We start from the raw sequence: 25,264 nt of genomic DNA, 5'->3' as shown, positions 1-25,264 counted from the left end.
CAAAGCAATGTCCCAAATTTCGGCGAAATCGGACAATAAATGCCTCTTTTATGGTCCCAAAACCTTAAATCGAGAGATCGGTCTATATGACAGCTATATTCAAATCTGGACCGATCTGGGCAAAGTTGAAGAAGGACGTCGAAGAGCCTAACTAAACTCACTGTCTCAAATTTCACCGACATCGGACAATAAATGCGACTTTTATGGCCCCCAAAACCTAAAACCGAGAGATCGGTCTATATGGCAGCAATATCCAAATCTGGACCGATCTGTGCGATAATGCAGAAATATGTCAAGGAGCTTAACTCGCTGTCCCAAATTTCGGCGACATCGGACAATAAATGAGCATTTTATGGGTCTAAAACCATAAATCAAGAAATCGGTCTATATGGCAGCTATATCCAAATCTGGACCGATCTGGACCAAATTGAGGAAAGATGTCGAAGGGCCTATAACAACTCACTGTCCCAAATTTTAGCAAAATCGGACAATAAGTGTGGCTTTTATGGGCCTAACACCATAAATCGGAGGATCGGTCTATATGGCAGCTATATCCAAAACTGAACCGATCTGACAAGGATGTCGATGGGCCTTACATAATTCACTTTCCCAAATTTCAGCGAAATCGGATAGTAAATGTGGCTTTTATGGGCCTTAGACCCTAAATCGGAGGAACGGTCTATATGACAGCTATATCCAAATCTGAACCAATCTGAGCCAAATTGACGAAGGATGTCGTAGGGCCTAACACAACTTACTGCCCCAAATTTCAGCAAAATCGGATAATAAATGTGGCTTTTATGGACCTAAGACCCTAAATCGGCGGATCGGTCTATATGGGGGCTATATCAAGATATAGTCCGATATAGCCCATCTACGAACTTAACCTGCTTATGGACAAAAAAAGAATCTGTACAAAATTTCAACTCTATATCTCTATTTTAAAAGACTGTAGCGTGATTTTAACAGACAGACGGACGGACATGTCTAGATGGTCTAAGATTTTAAAGAAAGAATATATATACTTTATAGGGTCGGAAATGGATATTTCGATGTGTTGCAAACGGAATGACAAAATGAATATACCCCCATCCTTCGGTGGTGGGTATAACAAGGAATTCCGTGGTTCTTACAAAACCCCTAATTGTTTCGCATATTACGCTGCTAAGCCGATGCATGTCTGATATTGCGTCCCCAACTAAGTTCCAGTGTCTGTCAGCCGGAGGAATGATATTGGAAATGCCTCAACGTCCCATCATCTTCCATACATGCCCTACACATGATATCACTTGTCGCACCTATTTTGCATAAGTGAGCTTGTAGTGTGCCGTTATGATACCGAAAGCTATACTAATCTCCTTCTTTCTTCCATTTAGTAATATCCTCGTCTTCTCACGTTTCTGATCTACCCATATGATTTTCATCGTCCTACTGACCTTTTCGCTGTCCCGGTGTTCCGTCACTCCAAGACTGTGCCTCCGATCGGAAATCTCTTTCATTCCTTTCGGGTTTCCTATCGTCGCCTCGACTTTACCGCGATAGTGTGATCTGCTCCTATCCTCTATCCATTTTCCCATCGCCTTAAGTCTCATAGCCGCAGTGGCTTCCTCACACTTAATATGTATGTCTATGGGTCGGATATCTAAAACAGTCTCCAGTACACTAGTAGTCGTGGTTCTCACCACCCTGCCTATGCCAAAAGAACATGTTCTAATCACGACCCTGTAGAGCTAGCGGATTCCTCGGATTCAAACCCCACTTTGAACCTACAGCCCGTCCACATAATGCCTAACATGGCAGATCACCAAGTTCCTAAGGCATAAGTAAGTATTGGTCTAAACACGTACCTGTAGAGCCAGGAGAATATCCTCAGATTCAGACGACATTCCAAGCCTGCGGCCCGTCTACATATAAAGCCCTTTGCATTCGTGAACGGGTGGATTTCAGTTTTCTCTGAGTTAGCATTCAGATCCCTAGGTCCAACCCAGTAGGATGCCACTAACATCCTTTCGGCTTTTCTGCAAAATGATTCGGATCCTTACCACTTAGAAGTATTAAAACATCGCCTGTGTAGCAGACGGGTTCAAATCCCTTTTCTGCCAGCCTCCGTAATAGATTGTTCATGGTGGCCACCCATTGGGGTGGCGGTCCAATGTTCCCCTGTGGTGTACTGTGAACCACTTTCTCCTTTATGCGTATGTCATAGTAATTTGTCCACCTTTTCATTGGCATATCGTTCCTTACATTCTTAAAAGCCCCCTCGATTTCAATTCCTCGAAGGATCTTTCTTTTTTATGCTCAACCTTGAGCCCCTGCTCCATCAACCTTCCCTTGACATACGTATGGTATTTGCATTTTTGCAGTTCGCTGGATGTCCTACTTTTTATCATAAAGGGTGATTTTTTTGAGGTTAGGATTTTCATGCATTAGTATTTGACAGATCACGTGGGATTTCAGACATGGTGTCAAAGAGAAAGATGCTCAGTATGCTTTGACATTTCATCATGAATAGACTTACTAACGAGCAACGCTTGCAAATCATTGAATTTTATTACCAAAATCAGTGTTCGGTTCGAAATGTGTTCATTCACCGTAACGTTGCGTCCAACAGCATCTTTGAAAAAATACGGTCCAATGATTCCACCAGCGTACAAACCACACCAAACAGTGCATTTTTCGGGATGCATGGGCAGTTCTTGAACGGCTTCTGGTTGCTCTTCACTCCAAATGCGGCAATTTTGCTTATTTACGTAGCCATTCAACCAGAAATGAGCCTCATCGCTGAACAAAATTTGTCAAAATTTGAACACATTTCGAACCGAACACTGATTTTGGTAATAAAATTCAATGATTTGCAAGCGTTGCTCGTTAGTAAGTCTATTCATGATGAAATGTCAAAGCATACTGAGCATCTTTCTCTTTGACACCATGTCTGAAATCCCACGTGATCTGTCAAATACTAATGCATGAAAATCCTAACCTCAAAAAAATCACCCTTTAGTATCCACAATATATTCCATGGTTTTGAGTAAAAAGAATGTCAGGCTTATAAGTCTGTAAAGCGTTGGTGTATCATAACTTACCTTGCCAAGGTTTGGGTATAAATACCTCCCTTTCCTAATGCCAAGCTTTCGGTGTATATGCGGTCCTAGTCACGGTGTGAAAATTCATCTAAGGTAGGGAGTTTTTCTCAGATCTTGCCAATCTAACAGATGTGTGTCCGGGAAGTCTCCTCAGGTACATGATTAAGACGGAATGTTTTCGAAGGATAACGCGATAAAATCTTATTCTTGTGTTCATGATTGCGTAGACAAGGTGAGTTGACACTCACGGAGTAGACTCTTAGGTGAGCGTGGACCGATACCTTTCGGGTCGAAGCAGTACGAGTTAAGGGAGTGGGCGACGAATGCGCATGCAACATGGTGGAACAGCGAAACGGTCGGTAGGACGGCGAAATCCTATGGGGGGAGGGATCCAGATCGTGAGAAGACGAGGCTATTACTGAAAGGAAGCAAGAAGGAGGTCAGTAGTCCTATGTGTCCCGCGATTAGTATCATCGCGGGACACATAGGACTACGAGCTCACTTATGTAAAATGGGTGCGCCAAGTGACAGCATGTGTAGGGTATGCGGCGATGATTATGAGACGTTGGAGTGTTTCCTTTGTCATTGCCCGGCCTTCGCGTCTTATAGATACCGGCACTTAGGTGGAGACACGATACCAGACATGAACCAACTTAGGGGAGTGATATTGAAAACAATTAAGTAGCACAGAATTCCTAACATAAATTTAGTTTTTAGAGCGCACAACAAGCCGATTACTGGCTTAGGTGCGGATTAATATCTTCACCCTCTATTCTACCTAACCTAACATAATAAACTAAAAGTTACACAAGCCATAACTCTTTGTCATTAATAAAGGTTCGTTGTGATATTGAATGAGATCTTTGCGATACAATTACGAGATTTTGTTCCATTTGAGTTCTCACAGCAGAGAACATCAAGGATGCTCACAAACTTAAAACCCAACTTCTCTAACAGCTGTTTAAATGGCAGCAAGAGAAATTTGAACCACAAATAAAGGAGAGAGAAAGAGAAATCTCAAAATTAATGGCGTTTGATAAAATCCAGGACATCAATTAACATTTTATATGCCTTACCACCAACGTTTGGCCAACTCTGTTGGATGGGACTTTAATTTTTATTTTATTAAACAGTACTGCATGGCATTGCTTTCTTTGTTGTTGTTAATTGTTTTAAAATTTTTATGAAGCATTTGACTCTACCACTGATCATCATTGTCTTCTCATCTGGAGTTTCTTCATTGTGTTTAAGAAGACCAGAGTGGCAAAGTTTTTTGCTGCCAGTGGCCGGCCCCCAATTGTTTAGTTAATGATTTAACTTTGTTTTAAGGCGGAATACCACTCGGCTCGTTCGCTGTTGCGGGGCTGTTTTGAGCTGCTCATGATGAACGGCATTACGGAGTAATATTCCGAGGCGATGATCTGTGTTTGATTTAGTGTAAATAGAAACAACCCGGACGAACCTAGACAAAATAAATGCAAGGAAAAAAAAACACAACAAAACTGAACTGAACCGCACCAAGCCAAGAAACGTCAACGGCTTCACTTAACAAATTCAAACAAAGTAAAAAAAAACAACCGAATTTTAGAGGTGTACACCACTATTGGCAGGTATTTCAGTTTTAAGGTTTGTCTCCTATGCCGCATACTTTGCAAGTACCCAGAATGATGACTGCAAAAAAATAAAACCAACTCCAACCCAACTATGATGATCATAATGACGATGATGATGATGATGATGGTGATGATGAAGCTGATGATTGCTGGCTTGGTGTGATGATGCCGAGGACGTTTGGGGACAAAGCAAAAGGCATTTAAACAATTCAAAGGCGTGATTAGACACGCTGCAGTTTTTCTTCCTAAAATTTTTATTTCTCATGGCAACCGAGCACCGAACCACTCAACTGACTATCAAATGCATCTCAACGATTTCTGCCAATTTGATCGTGTATGGAATGGGGCTCTTTGAAGAATGTTCCATGTTTCATTTCTTCATTTTAGTTACTGCTTTTAGGGAGGAGGATGATTTTCTGGGTATGAGGATTGTCAAGGAATGATGTGGATTTTATTTTTTATTTTTGTGAGTATCCAAAATTAAAAAGTATTTAATTGCCGATAGTGTGGCACAGTGGGATGTTAAGTTAAATGATAGTAAGGTTGTCAGTGGTAGAATCTAAATTTGGTTAGTTTCTCTCAAACACAGAATTACTAATGGATTATAGCCATTACATCAAAGACTGCAGAATATGGCAAGTGCAGAAAGTATTATCGTTTCATTTCAATGCTTCCTTATCACTAGAGTTTTGCCTTTATAAAATTTTCATTGGTATATAAGGTCTGTTCGCGTACTTTTCCAGTAAAAATTAGCAGGAGAGTAAGAGCTATTTTACTCTCTATAAAAAATGTGCAAGCAAAAGTTTACGAACTACTTCCAGAGAAAATTTGCAGAAAAGCAGTTAATTTTTGGTTTGGTTTGTTTTTTATTTGCTTGGTTGGAAAACAATTTTTTATACCCTCCACCATAGGATGGGGGTATACTAATTTCGTTATTCTGTTTGTAACTACTCGAAATATTCGTCGGAGACCCCATAAAGTATATATATTCTTGATCGTCGCGACATTTTATGTAGATCTAGACATGTCCGTCCGTCTGTCTTTCCGTCCGTCTGTCTGTCGAAAGCACACTAACTTCCGAAGGAGTAAAGCTAGCCGCTTGAAACTTTTGCACAAATACTTCTTATTAGTGTAGGTCGGTTGGTATTGTAAATGGGTCATATCGGACCATGTTTTGATATAGCTGCCATATAAACCGATCTTGGGTCTCGACTTCTTGAGCCTCTAGAGTGCGCAATTCTTATCCGATTGAAATGAAATTTTGCACGACGTATTTTGCTATGATATCCAACAACTGTGCCGAGTATGATTCAAATCGGTCCATAACCTGATATAGCTGCCATATAAACCGATTTTGGGTCTTGACTTCTTAAGCCTCTAGAGGGCGCAATTCTTATCCGATTTGACTGAAATTTTGTACGTACTATTTTTTTAAGACATCCAATAACTGTGCCAAGTATGGTTCAAATCGGTTCATAACCTGATATAGCTGTCATATTAACCGATCTTGGGTCTTGACTTCTTGAGCCTATAGAGTGCGCACTTCTTATCCGATTGGAATGAAATTTTGCACGACGTGTTTTGTGATTATATCCACCAACTGTTCCGGGTATGGTTTAAATCGGTTCATAACCTGATACAGCTGCCATATAAACCGACCTGGGATCTTGACTTCTTGAGCCTCTAGAGGTCGCAATTATTATCCGATTTGCCTGAAATTTTGTACGACGGATTCTCCCATGACCATCAACACACGAGTTTATTATGGTCTGAATCGGTCTATAGCCCGATACAGCTCCCATATAAATCGATCTCTCTATTTTACTTCTTGAGCCCCCAAAGGACGCAATTCTTATTCGAATTGGTTGACATTTTACACAGGTTTCCAACATATAATTTAATTGTGGTCCGAACCGGACCATATATTGATATCGCTCTAATAGCAGAGCAAATCTTTTCTATTATCCTTTTTTGCCTAAGAAGAGATACCGGGAAAAGAACTCGACAAATGCGATCCATGGTGGAGGGTATATAAGATTCGGCCCGGCCGAACTTGTTTTAAATAAAAAAAACTGGCATTAATTTTGAGGTATTTGACTTAAATAAACTTCAATTTATTGACCCGGGAGTGAAAACGCTGGAAGCCATCAGCAATCCCCTGGCAGCCAGCTGTACGTACCGATGGAGTCTTTCATTGGCCCATGGAGTCTTTCAGTGTACAACACACTGCTACAACAACCGCGAATCATCCGTGGCGCCAAAGTCGCACAAAGCGCTGGTTTCAGACAGTATCTCTACACTGGTGCTGAATAATCTGGATCTGCCTGAAGTCGATTACCTTACAACTATCCTCAGCCTATCTTAACACTATTATAATACCCGCTGTTTGGAAGATGGGCAGTCTGATCCCGCTACTGAAACCTGAAAAGGACACGAGCAAGGGGGAGTCGTACAGACCGATCTCCCTTCTCTCATCAGTAGCCAAGCAATTCTTATCCGATTGAAATGAAATTTTGCACGACGTATTTTGCTATGATATCCAACAACTGTGCCGAGTATGATTCAAATCGGTCCATAACCTGATATAGCTGCCATATAAACCGATCTGGGATCTTGATTTCTTGAGCCTCTAGAGGTCGCAATTCTTATCCGATTTGACTGAAATTTTGTATGTAGTATTTCGTTATGACATCCAATAACTGTGCCAAGTATGATTCAAATCAGTCCATAACATGATATAGCTGCCATATAAACCGATCTTGGGTCTTGACTTCTTGAGCCTCTGGAGGGCGCAATTCTTATCCGATTGGAATGCAATTTTGTACGACGTGTTCTGTGATTATATCCAACAACCGTACGAAGTATGGTTCAAATCGGTCCATAACCTGATATAGCTGCCATATAAACCGATCTGGGATCTTGATTTCTTGAGCCTCTAGAGGTCGCAATTATTATCCGATTTGCCTGAAATTTTGTACGACGGATTCTCTCATGACCATCAACATACGTGTTTATTATAGTCTGAATCAATCTATAGCCCGATACAGCTCCCATATAAATCGATCTCTCTATTTTACTTCTTGAGCCCCAAAGGGCGCAATTCTTATTCAAATTGGCTGACATTTTACACGGGTCTCCAACATATAATTTAATTGTGGTCCGAACCGGACCATATCTTGATATCGCTGTAATAGCAGAGCAAATCTTTTCTTTTATCCTTTTTTTCCTAAGAAGAGATGACGGGAAAGAACTCGACAAATGCGATCCATGGTGAAGGGCATATAAGATTCGGCCCGGCCGAACTTGTTTCAAATAAAAAATACTGGCATTAATTTTGAGGTATTTTACTTAAATAAACGTCAATTTATTTTACTTAAAAACGCTGGACAGCCATCAGCAATCCAGGCAGCCAGCTGTACGTACCGATGGAGTCTTTCATTGACCCATGGAGTCTTTCAGTGTACAACACACTGCTACAACAACCGTGCGTCATCCGTGGCGCCAAAGTCGCACAAAGCGCTGGTTCCAGACAGTATCTCTACACTGGTGCTGAATAATCTGGATCTGCCTGAAGTCGATTACCTTACAACTATCCTCAGCCTATCTTAACACTATTATAATACCCGCTGTTTTGAAGATGGACAGTCTGATCCCGCTACTGTAACCTGAAAAGGACACGAGCTAGGGGGAGTCGTACAGACCGATCTCCCTTCTCTCACCAGTAGCCAAGATGCATGAGGGACTACTCCTCCCACTCCTCTCGTTAGCCAATTTCCATTCGCCGAGCATCGATATGCATTTCGAAGGCTGCATACAACTGCTTTACATGCCATTACCGTATGTAAAAGTACACTTTTTGTGATGACAAAGATATTGAGGCTACATAAATTGCTACGACCACTGAAGTGAGGCTAAGGGAGCTTTCTATTTGGTATTGTGGCGGCTACGGAAACTTTGTTATCATTGAAGATATCTGTATCTGTTCACAATTGACAGACTCACTTGTTTAACTGCCCAGCTAGACCCACTCAATTCCATGGTAGCATCTTCCCTCCTTAACAAATTCAACGGAACGATGTTGATTTCATCGTAGCTCTCCGATGAGGATGATTCCATCAAAACACTTAAGAAACCGATAATTGCTCTTTTCTTGGTGTCTGGAAGGATACAATGTTTTAATTTTTCTAGATTTTCCAAATAATTCCCCATATTTGCACTAACCTCCTAATGTTGAAGAACCGACTTAAGGTATAATTACAACTTCATTTGTTGAATTTTCTGTTGCTGCCATGAATCTTCATTGAAAGTAAATAACAAGTAAAAAGGCGTTAAGTTCGACCGGGCCGAATACCCACCACATCGTGTATATATGTAAACCACCTTTCCTCAAAATCCGGTGAAAAATGGACACCTTATGCCCTACAGCAGCTAATAAGAACAAGTCATTGTTCAATTGTGTATAACAAAATATTTGTCTTTTTAGTTGCTATATCTAAAAATAAACCGATCTGAACCATATACGACACGGATGTCGAAAAGTCTAAATTGAATCACTGTGTCAAATTTCACTTCAATTGGATTATAAATGCGCCTTTTATGGGGCCAAGACTTTAAATATCGGAGATATCGGTCTATATGGCAGCTATATTCAAATATAGACCGATTTGAGCCAAGTTGCAGAAAAATGTTGAAGAGCCTAACACAACTCACTGTCCAAAATTTCGTCGACATCGGACAATAAATGCGCCTTTTATGGGGCCAAAACTTTAAATCCAGATATCGGACTATATGTCATCTATATTCAAATCTAAACCGAACTGGGCAAATTAAAGAGAAATGTCGAAAGGACAAACACAATTCACTGTCCCAAATTTTGCCGATATCGGTTAATAAATGCGCTATTTATGGGCTTCTTCTATATGGCAGCTATATCTAAATCTGGACCAATCTGAGCCATATTGCAGAAGTATGTCGAGGAACTTAGCCTTACCCACTATCCCAAATTTCGGCGACATCGGACAACCAATGCGCATTTTATGGGCCCAAACTCTGTAATCAAAAGGTCGGTCTATATGGCAGCTATATGCAAATCTGGACCGATGTGTACCAAATTGAAGAAGGATGTCGACTGGTCTAACACAACCCACTGTCCCAAATTTCGGCGACATCGGACAATAAACGCGCATTTTATGGGCGCAAGACCTTGAATCGAGAGATCGGTCTATATGGCAGCTATATCCAAATCTGGACCGATCGGGGCCAAATTGAAGAAGGTTGTCGACTTGCCTAACACAACTCACTGTCCCAAATTTCGGCGACATCGGACAACCAATGCGCTTTTAGTAGGCCCAAAACCTTAAATCGAGAGATCGCTATATGGCAGCTGTATTCAACTGTGAACCGATCTATGCTATATTACAGAAATATATCGAGGGGCCTAACATAACTCACTGTCCCAAATTTTGGCGACATTGGACAATAAATGCGCCTTTCATGAGCCCAAAACCTTAAACCGAGAGATCGGTCTATATGGCAGCTATATCCAAATCTGGATCGATCTGTGCCATATTGCAGAAGTATGTCGAGGAATTTAGCCTTACTCACTTCAAATTTTGGCGACATCGGACAACCAATGCGCCTCTTATGGGCCCAAACACTTTAATCAAGAGGTCGGTCTATATGGCAGCTGTATCCAAATCCGGACCGATGTGTACCATATTGAAGAAGGATGTCCACTGGTCTAACACAACTCACTGTCCCAAATTTTGGCGACATTGGACAATAAATGCGCCTTTCATGGGCCAAAAACCTTAAATCGAGAGATCGGTCTATATGGCAGCTATATCCAAATCTGGGCCGATCAGAGCCAAATTGAACTGGGATGTCCACTACTCTGAGGCAAGTTACTGTCCCAAATTTCAGCAAAATGGGATTATAAATGTGGTTTTTATGGACCTAAGACCCTAAATCGGCGGATCAGTCTATATGGCAGCTACATCAAATCTGTACTGCGATGTCCACTGGTCTGACGCAACTCACTGTCCCAAATTTCGGCAAAATGAGATTATAAATGTGGCTTTTATGGACTTAAGACCCTAAATCCGCGGATCGGCCTATATGGCAGCTACATCCAAATCTGTACTGATCTCAGCCAAATTGAAGAAGAAACCCGAAGGGCCTAACACAACTCACTGACCCAAATTTCAGCAAAAATCGGACAATAAATGTGGCTTTTATGGGTTTAAGACCCTAAATCGGCGGATCGGTCTATATGGGGGCTATATCAAGATATAGTCCGATATAGCCCATCTTCGAACTTAACCTGCTTATGGACAAAAAAAAGAATCTGTGCAAAGTTTCAGCTCAATATCTCTATTTTTAAAGACTGTAGCGTGATTTCAACAAACAAACATACAGACGGACGGACTAGGCCAGATCGTCTTAGATTTTCACGCTTATCAAGAATATATATACTTTATAGGGCCGGAAATGGATATTTTGATGTGTTTAAAAGGGAATGACAAAATGAATATACCCCTATCCTTCGGTGGTGGGTATAAAAATCAATTTGTGTTTGTTTGTTGGTTTTTTTTGTTCCCTCTCCCTTACTCTAATTTTCAGAAACGCCAGATCTCGGAGATGGGTGGTGCGATTTAAGCGAAATTGTGTGTGATCTATTATAATAGCCTAAAAACAAAAATTTGGTATCAAACTTCCGGATGGGGTACCTAGAGGGGCCGCCACACCTCCAAAACCTATATATAGACCAATCACGACAATATGGGACTCAAATGAAAGGTGTTTAAGATTAGAAAACGTATCTGATATCCAATGGTTTGGGGAACCTCCCCCAACCCCCCAAAACACCCCTAAATCGGACATATTTACCGACTATGGCAATATGAATTCAAATGAAAGGTATTTGCGAGTAGAATGAGTTGTGTTAGGCCCTACGACATTTTTCTGTAACTTGGAGGCCACCGTAGCGCAGAGGTTAGCATGTCCGCCTATGAAGCTGAACGCCTGGGTTCGAATCCTGGAGAGACCATCAGAAAAAAAAATTTTTCAGCGGTGGTTTTCCCCTCCTAATGCTGGCAACATTTGTGAGGTACTATGCCATGTAAAACTTCTCTCCATAGAGGTGTCGCACTGTGTCACGCCGTTCGGACTCGGCTATAAAAAGGAGGCCCCTTATCATTGAGCTTAAACTTAAATCGGACTGCACTCATTGATATGTGAGAAGTTTGCCCCTGTTCCTTAGTGTTCATGGGTAAAATTTGCATTTGCATAGCTATCATATAGACTAATCACCTGTTTTATGATCCAGGATAGTGTACTGTTCTAGAACCGTCGACGTCTCTGGCGAGTTTGGTCCAGTTTCGGACCATATTTCGATATACCTACTAAGGTTTCATAAATGGTATATTTTTCACCGGAGGTGGTAGGTATCCAAATTCGTCCCCTTTCTGTTTCTTTTGAAATTTAAAGATACATCTTATAGAGATTTCATTGTTGTTGACTTCCGAGAATTTTTTTTATTGTTGACTTTATATCGACATTAACTTCCGCCTAATGACAGACATCAGAAAACTAATTAGATGCCACAAATCACCACTGAGGTGTCATAACACTATTTCCCAACCACCCACTGTGCCAAAATGATATATTGCTGATTGCCACCATGAGATCAATGAACACATAGTCATGCAGTTCCTATTCTATTGCTAGAGGTCAAAGTTGACTGTCTAACTAACGTGGCTGAGAGAACAAATATCTCCTAATTGTTATTTCATAGAATCTGGAATTCCTTTCAATTTCGATGTTTTTAGTTATGGTTGGCGAATAACCGCAGCAGGTACTCCATCATTCTGTCAATTGATATTCCATGAAATTTACATTTCCAGTGGTTTCTTTATTTGGAGTTACTTTTTGTCTGTTTTCTATTCTATTTTCTAAGCAATTTTTTGTTTCACAAACAAACAAAAAAATCACCTGTTACTTTAGTTTCTAGTTAATCGTTGTTCAATACTTTTCCAAAGCATTAACCTGCTGGTGCTGCTGAATTGTTTTTTGTTGAATGATGCGGTTGTTAGTCTGATGACTTGACTCTTCTTAGATGCAACCAAAGCGCTGCATCCTTGCACCAACAATTAGAATTTTCAACTTTTTAACGTTACTAACTGACAAAGTGTTGAGGCTTGCGGTGGTTGTTGTAGCAACGTATTAATGTCACAAGTCAGCCAATGTAATTTATTTAGATCATCAAATGACAAAGACAACGATGATGGGAACATTTGTCTTACGATCAAGCAACATGAAAGTTGTAAACACTCTGTCATATCGACAACGAATAGCCCTGCACACAAAGAATCTCTCAGGTAAACTATGGTGATTTGTAGACTATGCAACTACGGTAGAGTTGCTATATAGAGCGCACTTCTAATTTAAGATCTTGCTCCGTATTAGGAACAAAAGTGATAATTTTTTTGGAAAAATAAAACTTTTCTCATATGACCAAAAGAAGGCTTTGAAACCCTAATCCACAGGACTAAATCTTGATTGTATGAAATAATGTTCTGCTAGCTTATCTGTTACATGTTCCAAACAACTCTAAACAAATCGCCCTCCTTTCCCAAATGAAGGGTATAACAAAAGCACTCCATACTCATGGTTGCTAATCTTAAAGATTGCTCCGTTTTCATGCATCTCCATATGGAGAACAATCCATCTATACAACAATAGCATCTAGCAGTCATTGCTCGATTAGTTGACCAGCATTCAATTGTCGATCATTAAAAGTGGTTCATCCAAGAATTGCTGGTAAACAGCCACAACAAAGATGTGAAACCAATTTTGTCTATCGATCGATTTAGAATCGATTCACCACGGATCGCCGGTTGTTTTTTTGTTCCACAAAAAAAAAGGCAAATTGCAATGATGGCCTCTACAGAATCGTAACCTTCAACTGTCAGTGTTGTAAAGTGAAGTGATGGACAGCGCTTGGACTATGGTTTTTTACAGGTTCTTCTCATTTTGGTCATCTTCTTGACTGGCGTCACTGGAGCTGCAGTTTTTTCTTTTGTTTTTACATTGGAATATCGTTATTTATAGTTGGAAAATGTATTGACTGCCAATTGCGATAATAGCGAAAGGGTATTACGAATTTCATGGGATTGTTACCTAATTTAATAGGCAGGCCAATGAAAACAGTGGGTGACCAAGTGGTGGAGTAAAAAAAAAATGTCCTCTCACTTGTATGCATCAAGGCTAAGATGTGAAGGTACTTAGGAAACAACATTGCTCAAACATATAACAGAGAGTCAGCTATGAAACTCGATACTTGCAGGATCGTAAATGGATGCGATGAAAACTCTTTTCAGCATTTTAGATCTCCGACTAAAGTGTTACCCAAGTTTGGGCTTTGTATGTTGTTTAACTGAACCGAACCAAACCTTGCCTAGTGTGACGATGAATTACAGGAAACAGCTAAATGGGGGCAGGGCTGTTCACAACAACATAATTGTGTCAGTGCCAGAGATCAGAATGACAAAATTTGCTTCGATTTGATCTAAGATAAGCTTAAGATTAGCTGGCTTTGGACCTAATAATTCTATTCTACTTTAGAGAAGAAAAGCAATGCTACTGGCCTGTTATTTCCAACCACTTGGATATATTTTGATTTGATTCTGTTCTGTCAACTCTCGCGAATATGTGACTCACCATGACTTCTAGGACTTTGTTAACCATTTACAATTTCGTCCCGATTGATAAAATCAACTAAGCAAAGCCTCATAGTCTCCTGTACCCTGGGGAAGCTACGTAAATAATGTAATATTTTCAAAGTTGTATATCGGTGACAAGAAAAAAAGAGTTGGACTTTCATGCTTTCTATTACAGTTTGCAACACTATATAATGGCTACTACTGTTGTATCTGGTTGTTATTGGTTAGGTTTGGTTAAGTTTAAAAGAGGGTGCAAATAATAATCCGCCTCATGCCACTATGGACATACATCTAAGCCAGTAACCGGCTTGTTGTGCGCTCTAAAAACTATAAAGTAACCTCTAAAAACAAAATTTTAAGTTAGAAATTCCGTGCTACTTACAAAATCCTTAATTGTTTTCAATACCACTCCCCAAAGTTGGTTCATGTCTGATATTGTGTCTCCACCGAAAGCCGGGCAATGACAAAGGAAATGTTCCAATGTCTCATCATCTTCCCCGCATGCCCTACACATGCTATCACTTGCCGCACCGATTTTACATAAGTGAGCTCGTAGTCCTATGTGTCCCGTTATGATACCAATAGCTATACTGACCTCCTTCTTGCTTCCATTCAGTAATAGCCTCGCCTTCTCACGATCTAGATCCCCCCATAGGATTTTCACCGTCCCTTAACTCGGACTGCGTCGACTCAAAGGGCTTCGGGTTAATCAAGTTTATTGACGGCAGTTTTCTGGACCTTTCATTTCCCCTTACTCCGTTATGGCCCGGCACCCAAACGATGCGGATTTTGCCATCCTCGGAGAAGGATGGTTAAAAAGGCAAATTAAACAAGTAAAACAGTGCTAAGTTAAGTAGTAAATTTCAGTGTGAACATAGGGCATCAACAATCTCTCTCCATCGAGCTCTATCGTCGGCCAAAGCGTTTGCCTGATTCCACTCTGTTTTCGTGCAGCGGATCCATGTGTTTTTCGGACGTCACCTCTTTCGCTGTCCTTGCGGGCTCCAGTCTAGGACATTTCTCGCTATATCATCGCGCGATCGGCGTAGGATATGACCCAGCCAAGTCCATTTTCTTTTCCGAATTTCTACTTCAACACGGGATGTGTTTGTTCTTAATCGCAATTCCTCGTTTGTAATACGATTAGGCCAGAAAACTCGAAGTGTTTGTTGTAGGCAATGATTCATAAAAACAGTCGTTTGTATCAAGCTCCAAGTTGTACAGCCATATCTTATATATAACAAGTGAAAGCGTGCTAAGTTCGGCCGGGCCGAATCGTATATACCCTCGAGTTTTTATCCCGAAATCTCCTTTTAAGCCAACAAAGGATAGAATAAAATAATTGCTATGCTATTAAACCTATATCAGGTTATGATCCGATTCGGACCATTATCGAAATGAATGTTGGAGACCATAGTGAAAGTGATTTTGTAAAATCTCAGCCAAGTCGAATAAGAATTGAGTCTTTTAGGGGCTCTAGAAGTGAAATATGGAGATCGGTTTATATGGCAGCTATATCAGGCTATTGACTGATTTCCACCATACTTAGCACAGTTGTTGGAAGTCATAACAAAACACCTCATCCAACATTTGAGCCAAATGGGATAAGAATTGTGCCCTCTAGTGGCTCAAGAAATCAAGATTCAATATCGGGTTATATGATAGTTATTGGGTTGCCTAAAAAGTAATTGCGGATTTTTTAAAAGAAAGTAAATGCATTTTTAATAAAACTTAGAATGAACTTTAATCAAATATATAATTGTCATTTTGTTCGATAACCTTTTGCCATCTTCCTGGCAAATTTAGTATTCCACGCTCATAGAACTTCTGGCCTTTATCTGCAAAAAACTGAACCAAGTGCGATTTTATAGTCGCATCATTGCCGAAAGTTTTACCATTTAAGGAGTTCTGCAAAGATCGAAATATATGGTAGTCTGATGGTGCAAGGTCAGGGCTATATGGTGGATGCATCAGAAGTTCCCAGCCAAGCTCACTCAGTTTTTGGCGAGTGACCAAAGATGTGTGCGGTCTAGCGTTGTCCTGGTGGAATATGACACCTTTACAATTGACCAATTCTGGTCGCTTCTCCTTGATGGCTGTATTCAATTTGTCCAATTGTTGACAGTAAACATCCGAATTAATCGTTTGGTTCCTTGGAGAAGCTCAAAATATACTACACCCTTCCAATCCCACCAAACAGACAGCATAACCTTCTTTTGGTGGATATCAGCTGGTTCGCCATGCTTGGACCATGATCGTTTTCGACTAACGTTGTTGCAAACAATCCATTTTTCATCTCAAGTTATGATTCGTTTTAAAAACGGATCGAATTCATTCCGTTTAAGGTGCATAAGGTGCACAAGCGTTGATTCGGTTTGTTAAATGAATTTCTTTCAATACATGTGGTACCCATATTAAAATTGACGCCAAACAAACAAATGTAAACAAAATTTCGCGCACTTTTTTTCTAAAGCAAGCTAAAAGTAACAGCTGATAACTGACAGAAGAAAGAATGCAATTACAGAGTCACAAGCCGTTGAAAAAATTTATCAACGCCGACTATATTACTACTATATTACCGACAATTATTTTTGGGCAACCCAACTTATAAGATTATGGACCTATTTCAACCATACTAAGCACAGTAGTTGGAAATCACAACAAAACACGGTGTGCAAATTTTCAACCATATCGGATAATAATGACGCTCTCTAGAGACTTAAGAAGTCAAGACCCAAGATCGGTTTATATGGCAGCTGTATTAGGCTATGCACTGATTTACGCTGTGCTAAGCACAGATGTTGAAAATCATAACAAAACAGCTCATGCATTATTTCAGCCAAATCGGATAAGAACTGCGCCCTCTAGTGGCTCAAGAAGTCAAGACCCAAGATCGGTTTATATGGCAGCTGTATCAAAACATGGACCGATACAGCCCATTTACAATCCCAACCGACCTACACCAATAAGAAGTATTTGTGCAAAATTTCAAGCGGCTGGCTTTAATCCTTCGAAAGTTAGCGATCTTTCGACAGACAGACGGACGGACATGGCTAGATGGGGGGGGGACCGGACGATCGTACAAATATGGAACTCAAGGGAGCAGATTACAAATATAGTCAGGAAGGAGGAATAGGCTTTAAAATTTTTTGATATCGGCCCCAAAAACACCACCCAAAATCAAAAGTGAACCAACCGATAAGGCCAACATGGGTATGAAATAAAAGGTATTAGTAGAAGTAGAATACGAAATTGGTATTAACATTTGAGTCTAAGTACACATCGGCCAGCCCCAACCCCAAAACTCCCCCAAATAGTAATATTGAACGTTCGTGTCAATATGGGACTCAAATGGAAGGTATTCGAGAGTAGATTATGAATCTGGCATACAAAATCAGATCGGTGTATACAGGGGGTTACCCCACCCCATAAAATCGCCCAAAATGGGCATATGACCCATCATGACAATATGGGACTCAGTTTGTTAGTTTGTTTCTTAGAATCAAAAACGGCTGAGCCGACGTATATTGTATTAAAATTTAGATCCAAGCACCGAGCGGCCCGCTCCAATCCCAAAACTCCTCTAAAATGATATATTCAACGTTCATGTCAATATGGGACTCAAATGTATTCGGCAGTAGGTTACAAATATGGCATAAAAAATTTGGTCCATGTAATGGGAGGTCTACCCACCCCCAAATACCTTAAACTGGGCATATTAGCCAACCATGGCTATATGGGACTCAAATGAATGGTATTTGGGAGTTGATTGCGAATAAGACATTAAAATTTGCGTTCAGGTCTAGGTGACGCTTTTTCTCCTAAAAAGACGTCCAATTTGCATGTAGTGCTCCGTTATGACTCCCAATAACTGTGTTAACTACGGTTCAAATCGGTCTATAACCATATAAACCGATCGCACGATTTGACTTCTTGAGCCACTGGAAGCCGCCATTTTTGTTCGATCTGACTGAAATTTTGCATGTAGTATTCTGATATGGCTTCCAATAACTGTGTCAACTACGGTCCAAATCGGTCTATAACCTGATATAGCTCCCATATAAACCGATCTCCCGATTCGACTTTTTGAGCCCCTGAAAGCCGCAATTTTTGTCCGATTTGGCTGATATTTTGTTCTTGGTATTGTTTTGTGACTTCCAACATCTATGCCACGTACAGCTCCACGTATAGCTCCCATAAAATCCGATCTCACGATTTGACTTGCTGAGCTTTTACAAGCCGAAATTTTATCCGATTTGACTGACATTTTGCATGTAGTGTTTTGTTATGACTTCCAACAACTGCGCTGAGTACGATCCAAATCGATCCATAACCTAATATATTGTAGCTCCCATATAAATCGATCTCCCGATTCGAGTTCTTGAGCCCCTGGAAGCCGCAATTTGTTTCCGTTTTTAATGACATTTTGCTCTTGGTGTTCTTTTATGACTTCCAATACCTGTGTCACGCACGGTCTAAATCGGTCTATAACCTGGTATAGCTCCCATATCAACCGATCGCCCGATTTGACTTCTTGTGCCCTTACAAGCCTAAATTTTTTCCGATTTGGCTGACATTTTTCATGTAGTCTTTTGTTATGACTTCCAACAACTGTGCCAAGTACGGCCAAAATCAGTCTATAGATATAGCTCCCATGTATACCGGTCTCTCGATCATCCTTGTTCGGTTCTTAGAAGCTTTAATTTTTGCTGGTTTGACAGAAGTTTGATATGTAGAATAAAATTATGCCCTACAATTTATTTTGCATAAATTTTTAGTAGAATCCATGGTGGTGGGTCCCTAATGTTCGACCCGGCCGAACTTTGATCGCTTTTAGTTGTTTAGTATTTAGATCGCACATCAACCTGATTACTGGCTTAGGGGTATATCCAGTGGCATGGAATGAATTGACATCCGCACCCTCTTTTCAACTTAACTTAACCTAACCTTTACCTTTGAAAATTTACTTTACTAACATTTTGTCAAAGAGTAGACAAAATTTTGTCTTTGCGACTGTCCTTCTAACACATAATTCGATATGTTGCACACAGTATTGCTATTTGGTATTAAAGTTCTCGGACTTTTCGGCTCATGTGTTTTTGCTAACAATTCCATGTCAACATTAAACGGAAGTAATCGAAATTAAACTGTCCCTCTTAATCGCTAATAGCTGTGTTAAATATGGAACAACTAACTTAATTACAAATACTTGTTTCTCAAATGTATCTGTCAGATGGCAAATAGATAGATTCAATCCAATTGTTATCGAACTCTAACTGAACAACAGCTACATCATCTTAACAGCAGCAGGTGATCCGGACGATCGTTGAAATATCAAATCAATGTCAAACTGCATTGGCTAAATGTTATGAAATTCCCCATCACGCTGATATCGTTGCCCTCTCACCCTGAGTAGAGGTGCAATAGATTCATCAAAATTGATTACATAAATTAAATATTCATGAATTTTATTGTAATTGTTAGTGTTGTAGTTGTTGTTGTTGTATTCCATATTAATTAAAACAAACAACAATTGATTGGCTTGCATAAATGATCTATGGCACAAATGTAACTCCAATCTCAGCAATTGTTCTTTTGCTTGTTATTCACCTGCTGATTCTGACTACCTACTCCGGGGGTAGAATTAATTAAAACATTTCCATTAGTAATGAAATCAAATTAAATCGCGATCAATTGTCTTGGGGGGAAAACGAAAAATGTCTAATTACTGTTGCATAGTTTAGAACTTTTTTTTTTCATCTATGATAGCAGATCGGAAATGTTTTTGTAATCCATGGCAATAACCACAAACTGAGATTAGGTTGCGTTACAACAACGTTTAGCTTTAACTCTTGTCATTGATGTTGTCTCATTTTACCAATCTAAAATGCATGGATTTAGAGGCCTATCCCAGTTCGACCTTTGTCCGTTTTAAGACCAAACAACACCAAATCAGGTGCGAAATTGACATTTATTGTTTAAATCTGGAGAAAAAAAAACAAGACAATGCAGCGAATGGCTCTCCAATATCACGGACAGCGCAAACAATCGAATCGAGTTGCATCGCACATAAAATAATAAATTATTTTAATTAAAATAGCATCACATAAGTCGAAGTAATAAATTTCATGAATTCGTAAATGGCTTGAAAGACAAAACCAAAAAAAAAAAATCGAAATCTGAATCAGAATAAAGGCATACACTTACAAACACTATTTTCTTAGCAAAAAAACAAACACTGATAATTTTGTATTGCACAGTGTTAAGAAATCACAAAAGAAATCGCTTTAAGAACCTCAGAGAGTGAAAAAAGACAACATTACGTTTAACCAGGTGAAACTTATGCACATCCAGCACCATGCATTTTCCGCTAAATGAAAACATAGTATTGAGATCCTAGGCAGCAGTTAACACTCAACAGAATGAAAACAAGTAAAAAGGCGTTAAGTTCGGCCGGGCCGAACTTTGGATACCCACCACCTCGGGTATATATGTAAACCACCTTTCATCAAAATTCGGTGAAAATTTCATACCTTATGTCCCATATCAGTTATATCAAAATAGGTTCCGATTTGGACCAAATACTAATAAGTATACTAGCTAAATCTGTGAATGTGTTCTGTTGCTTACATACGGTCGGGTGTGTTACTTGTTGGTTCCCAAGTTTTCTGCCAATTTTTCGTGTCAGGCGTATCATCCATTATTGGAAATAACTCTAAGCCATAGAGCTACGTTGGAGGTTGCCGCAGTAGAGTTTGCAGCATACATTCGACTCCCGTTGTCGTTAAAAACCACATTTAAAAAATAAATTATTTTATTAAACTTTGTAATATCACTGGAAGGCGCTGGTAATACTAATACAACGAATAGCTATAAGTAAACAACAGCTGCGCTCTTCTATCAAACCACATTGTCGATAACGATCAAACAGCTGTCCGATATAATCGTTCAACGTAAAACACAGGGTGTTACGTATTAGCAAATGAATAATAAGAGAACGCTATTATCGATATCACCAGAAAACAGTCACAGTACCCCAAAAAAGTATTCACCATATCAAAAAATGAACATAAATAACCAACAAGATGTTTTTTCGTGGAGTAAGCTGGGCGATGTGTTGGATGATAAGTTGAAAGATGTGGCCAAAAAAGAGGACCTTACTGCAATCAAATATGAAGTGGAAGAACTTAAACAGGAAAATTGTAAATTGAGAGAAGATATCAAGAAACTAACAAATCGCTTAGAAACCTTAGACAGAAAATCTCGTACTACAAATATTGTGGTGAGTGGACTTAGAAGTAGAACTACATTTACGGCAAAAAAAGAATTCCTCGACATCTGCAACAACAAATTAAACATCGTAGTTAACATATCGTACGCTAGAATGTTATCTTCAGGAAAATCGTTCGTATTTACACTGGACACCAATTCCCAAGTGCAAAATATTTTAAATACGAAAGAAAAATTGCATGGCCAATTTATATATATACAAAAGGATTATACTGCTGTCGAACAGTCTACCAGATACAACCTGCGTCAAGTTGGCAAAATCGTATCCCAGCATAAAAAAGACGTTAAAGTTAGGTTAGGAGAGTTCTGTCTCTTCTTAAATGATAAAAGATATTGCTGGGCCGACGGAAAAATACTAGCTCCAACTTTAAGTGATGCCAAATTTCTGAGCAACATTCTTGTTGATAACGGTAGTCCCATTGAGGTTTATTGCAACAATGCTGAAAATGTTACCCTTAATGTTCCCCCATCATCGCAATAGCAATTTGATTCGTGCCATTTGTTATCATATAATGTTTCAAATCTCGAAAGTTCTTTAAATTATGGAAATTTTATAACCTACCTTAATAATTTTGATATTTTCTTTCTCTTTGAAACACATGTATTACCCAATAAACAAACGTATCTCTCGTCTTATTTACAAAACTACTATTTGCAGTGGCAGGACGCAACTAAAGTGAATAGATTTGGGCGTGCCAGTGGTGGATGTCTTTTCGGCTTCAAAAAAGAAATTAAAAAGAAATACAAATTAAATTTTATCGTCTCTGATTCTCAGTACACAATGCTGTCAGCTAGTCTAGATGGAAATATATTTTATTTTATACCTACGTATTTGAACTGTACGCGTTGGAAGGTGGATGTAGAAAGGTTTGGTTCTTTTTTGGAAGACCTTAACCCAACGAATTTTTGTATAATGGGTGATATGAATGCAAGAATAGGCGAAGAACAGGTTCTAGATTACAACATTGTTAAAGATTGTCCCCACATTAGCTATTCTAGACGCTCCAAAGACAGAAACGTTAATACCCAGGGAAGGAATCTCCTACGTATTGTTGATGACATAGGCGGTATTATCATAAATGGCAGAACTTTAGAGGATATAGATGGGGAGTTTACTTTTTGTGGTGCAATGGGTAGTTCTGTCATAGATTACTGCATAAGTTCGGCGAGTTTTCTGTCATATATTGACAAGTTCAAGGTGGCCACTGAACCCTTTTCTGATCACATGCCCTTATGCTTAGATATTAAGATTCCGAAAAGTTCGACAGAAACTACTCAACAGCCTATACAGAAGCTACACTGGGATGAAAGGCATAGATCTCAATACAATCACAACTTAAGTTTACTTGCAGAGCCAGTAAATGATTGCGTCTTTTTATCGTCAGAGGATTTGGTTGAGAACATTAAAAATAAAATTAGGCGGGCTCAGGTAAAGAAGACCAATAGAACATTTTTTGAGCCTAAGCAGAAGTGGTTCGATTGGACGTGCTTTCGTTTAAGATCCAATATGCATAAAAATTTAAAGATATACAGAAAGTCACACACTGTTATCAACAGAAGGCGTTATTATTCATCCAGATCTAAGTTTCATAGAATGTGTAACGAGAAGAAACTGCAATATTTCAATGGCAACCTCAGAGAACTAGATACTGTTTCCTGCAGCAAGGATTGGTGGAATCTGGCAAATTCTCTGAATAAACGTAATGTTAAGGGTAGAGGAAATCTAGACGCAGATGATTTCTTAGCACACTTTAACTCTTTACTAGTTAACGAAGATAATTCCAAAATTATCAGCTGGTGTATACCGTTTCATGTAGACCCACTTTTAGACTCCCCTTTTGAATTTTGTGAGCTACTCTCCGTTTTAAAAGGACTTAAATCGAATAAGGCCCCCGGGAACGATGGTATACCTTACGAATTTTATAAATTTGCTCCTCGCCGTTTTCTGCAAGAAATACTTGTAGTATTTAATAAGATATTCCTCCATGAAAATGTTCCTACTTCCTTCAAGAAGTCAATATTGATACCTCTATTTAAGAAAGGTGATATAAACTTGGCGTCAAATTATAGAGGTTTGTCACTTCTGGATACTATCGGAAAAATTTTTAACTCTGTTCTGCTAAACCGTATAACATTTTGGCTGACGAGACACGATGTTTTAAATGAATTTCAGGCTGGATTTAGAAGAGAGTATTCTACTATAGATAATATATTTAACCTCGTGAATATTGTTTCTTTGAACCAGCTACAAGGCAAAATTACATATGCGTTTTTTGTCGATTTCTCTTCTGCATTTGATTTGATTCCCAGAAACAGCCTTTTTTATAAACTATCTAGTCAGGGTCTATCTACGAAACTTGTAACTATATTAAGAATGCTGTATGATGGCACAGAAAGTAGAGTATGGGATGGAAGTACGTTCTCTGAATACTTTCCTGTTGAATCTGGTGTGAAACAGGGCTGTATTCTCAGTCCTGTACTCTTTTCGTTATACGTGAATGACCTTCCCTATATATTGCCTGGTGGTGTAAGAGTAGCGGACACTACGGTCAAAGTCTTATTATACGCCGATGACATTGTGCTATTATCTGACTCTCCATTGGGCTTACAAGAGATGATTTATGAACTTGAGAGGTACTGTCTGTTGTGGAGCTTGAAAGTAAACCTTTCTAAATCGAAAATTCTTGTTTTTCGTAGAGGTTCTAGAATCTCTTCGAATTTAAGGTGGTGCTTTGGAAATCAGAATATTGAAATTGTTAATAGTTACACATACCTGGGCGTTGAAATAACTTACAATTTGTCATTTAGAAAACACTTACAGAAGAAGCTTGCGGATTCCAAACTGGCCATAAATAGCACATGGTCGAAGTATATAAGTCACCCTAGTATTGCTAAAACTAATAAGATGAAGATATTCGATGCATGTTCCAGATCTATAATGTTTTACGCTGCACAGGTTTGGGGTTACACAAGGTTTGATGATGTAGAGAAGCTCTTTCGCTTTTTTACTAAGAAAATGCTTTATTTGCCTAATAATACACCAAATTACATGTTGTATCTAGAAACTGGATTTTCTTCTATGTTTTGTAACACTCTTAGAATCCATTTTAACTACATTAATAGAATATTGCGACTTAGCTCTCACCGCTTGCCCCGCTTGCTGGCGGAGAAAATCATAGAATTGAATGCATTATGGGCAAAAGAATGGTCAAATATTTGCCAAACCCTACAATATATTCCTGCTAATGCTACAAATCCGATATGCATGTATTCAGACAAAATAGTAGAATTACTGAGAATTCAAGAACAACGTGAATTTGAATCAGATGCAAGAAATTCACAGTTCCACGATCTTTATTCTGTGCTTGAGTATAATATAATTCCATTTCATACTGCTGACTTATCTTCACGAGCTACTAGCTTAATCATTAAAGCTAGAGGTGGTTTACTCGACCTTAACTCGAGATCATTCAGAAGTAACACCCATGGCACTTGTTCTATGTGTAATACAGATCAAGATGAAAATACACTTCACTTTATTGGCGCCTGCCCACTA

General features: G+C 39.3%; 1 protein-coding gene across 1 annotated transcript; it reads left to right on the top strand.

The window, feature by feature from the left end:
- Window positions 1-21,047: 21,047 nt before the first annotated feature.
- LOC131995780 (uncharacterized) lies at window positions 21,048-24,339 on the top strand. Its single transcript, XM_059364871.1, has 2 exons — window positions 21,048-22,020; window positions 24,140-24,339. Exons 1-2 carry the CDS (start codon window positions 21,401-21,403, stop codon window positions 24,159-24,161), a joined length of 642 nt encoding a protein of 213 aa, XP_059220854.1. The 5' UTR covers window positions 21,048-21,400; the 3' UTR covers window positions 24,162-24,339.
- Window positions 24,340-25,264: the final 925 nt, after the last annotated feature.

Source organism: Stomoxys calcitrans, chromosome 3 (genome assembly GCF_963082655.1).
Source record: "Stomoxys calcitrans chromosome 3, idStoCalc2.1, whole genome shotgun sequence".
In the NCBI taxonomy this organism is placed as follows: Eukaryota; Metazoa; Arthropoda; class Insecta; order Diptera; family Muscidae; genus Stomoxys; species Stomoxys calcitrans.
The sequence above is the reverse complement of the archived record's forward strand: the minus strand, read 5'-3'. Positions and strand labels throughout refer to the sequence as shown.

Excerpts from the sequence above, each read along its gene's own strand:
- LOC131995780 (XM_059364871.1), top strand. The coding sequence starts at position 21,401 with ATGAATAATAAGAGAACGCTATTATCGATATCACCAGAAAACAGTCAC. Across the intron at positions 22,021-24,139 it reads AGGTTAGGAGAGTTCTGTCT|TTTCCTGTTGAATCTGGTGT; the intron begins CTTCTTAAATGA and ends TTCTCTGAATAC.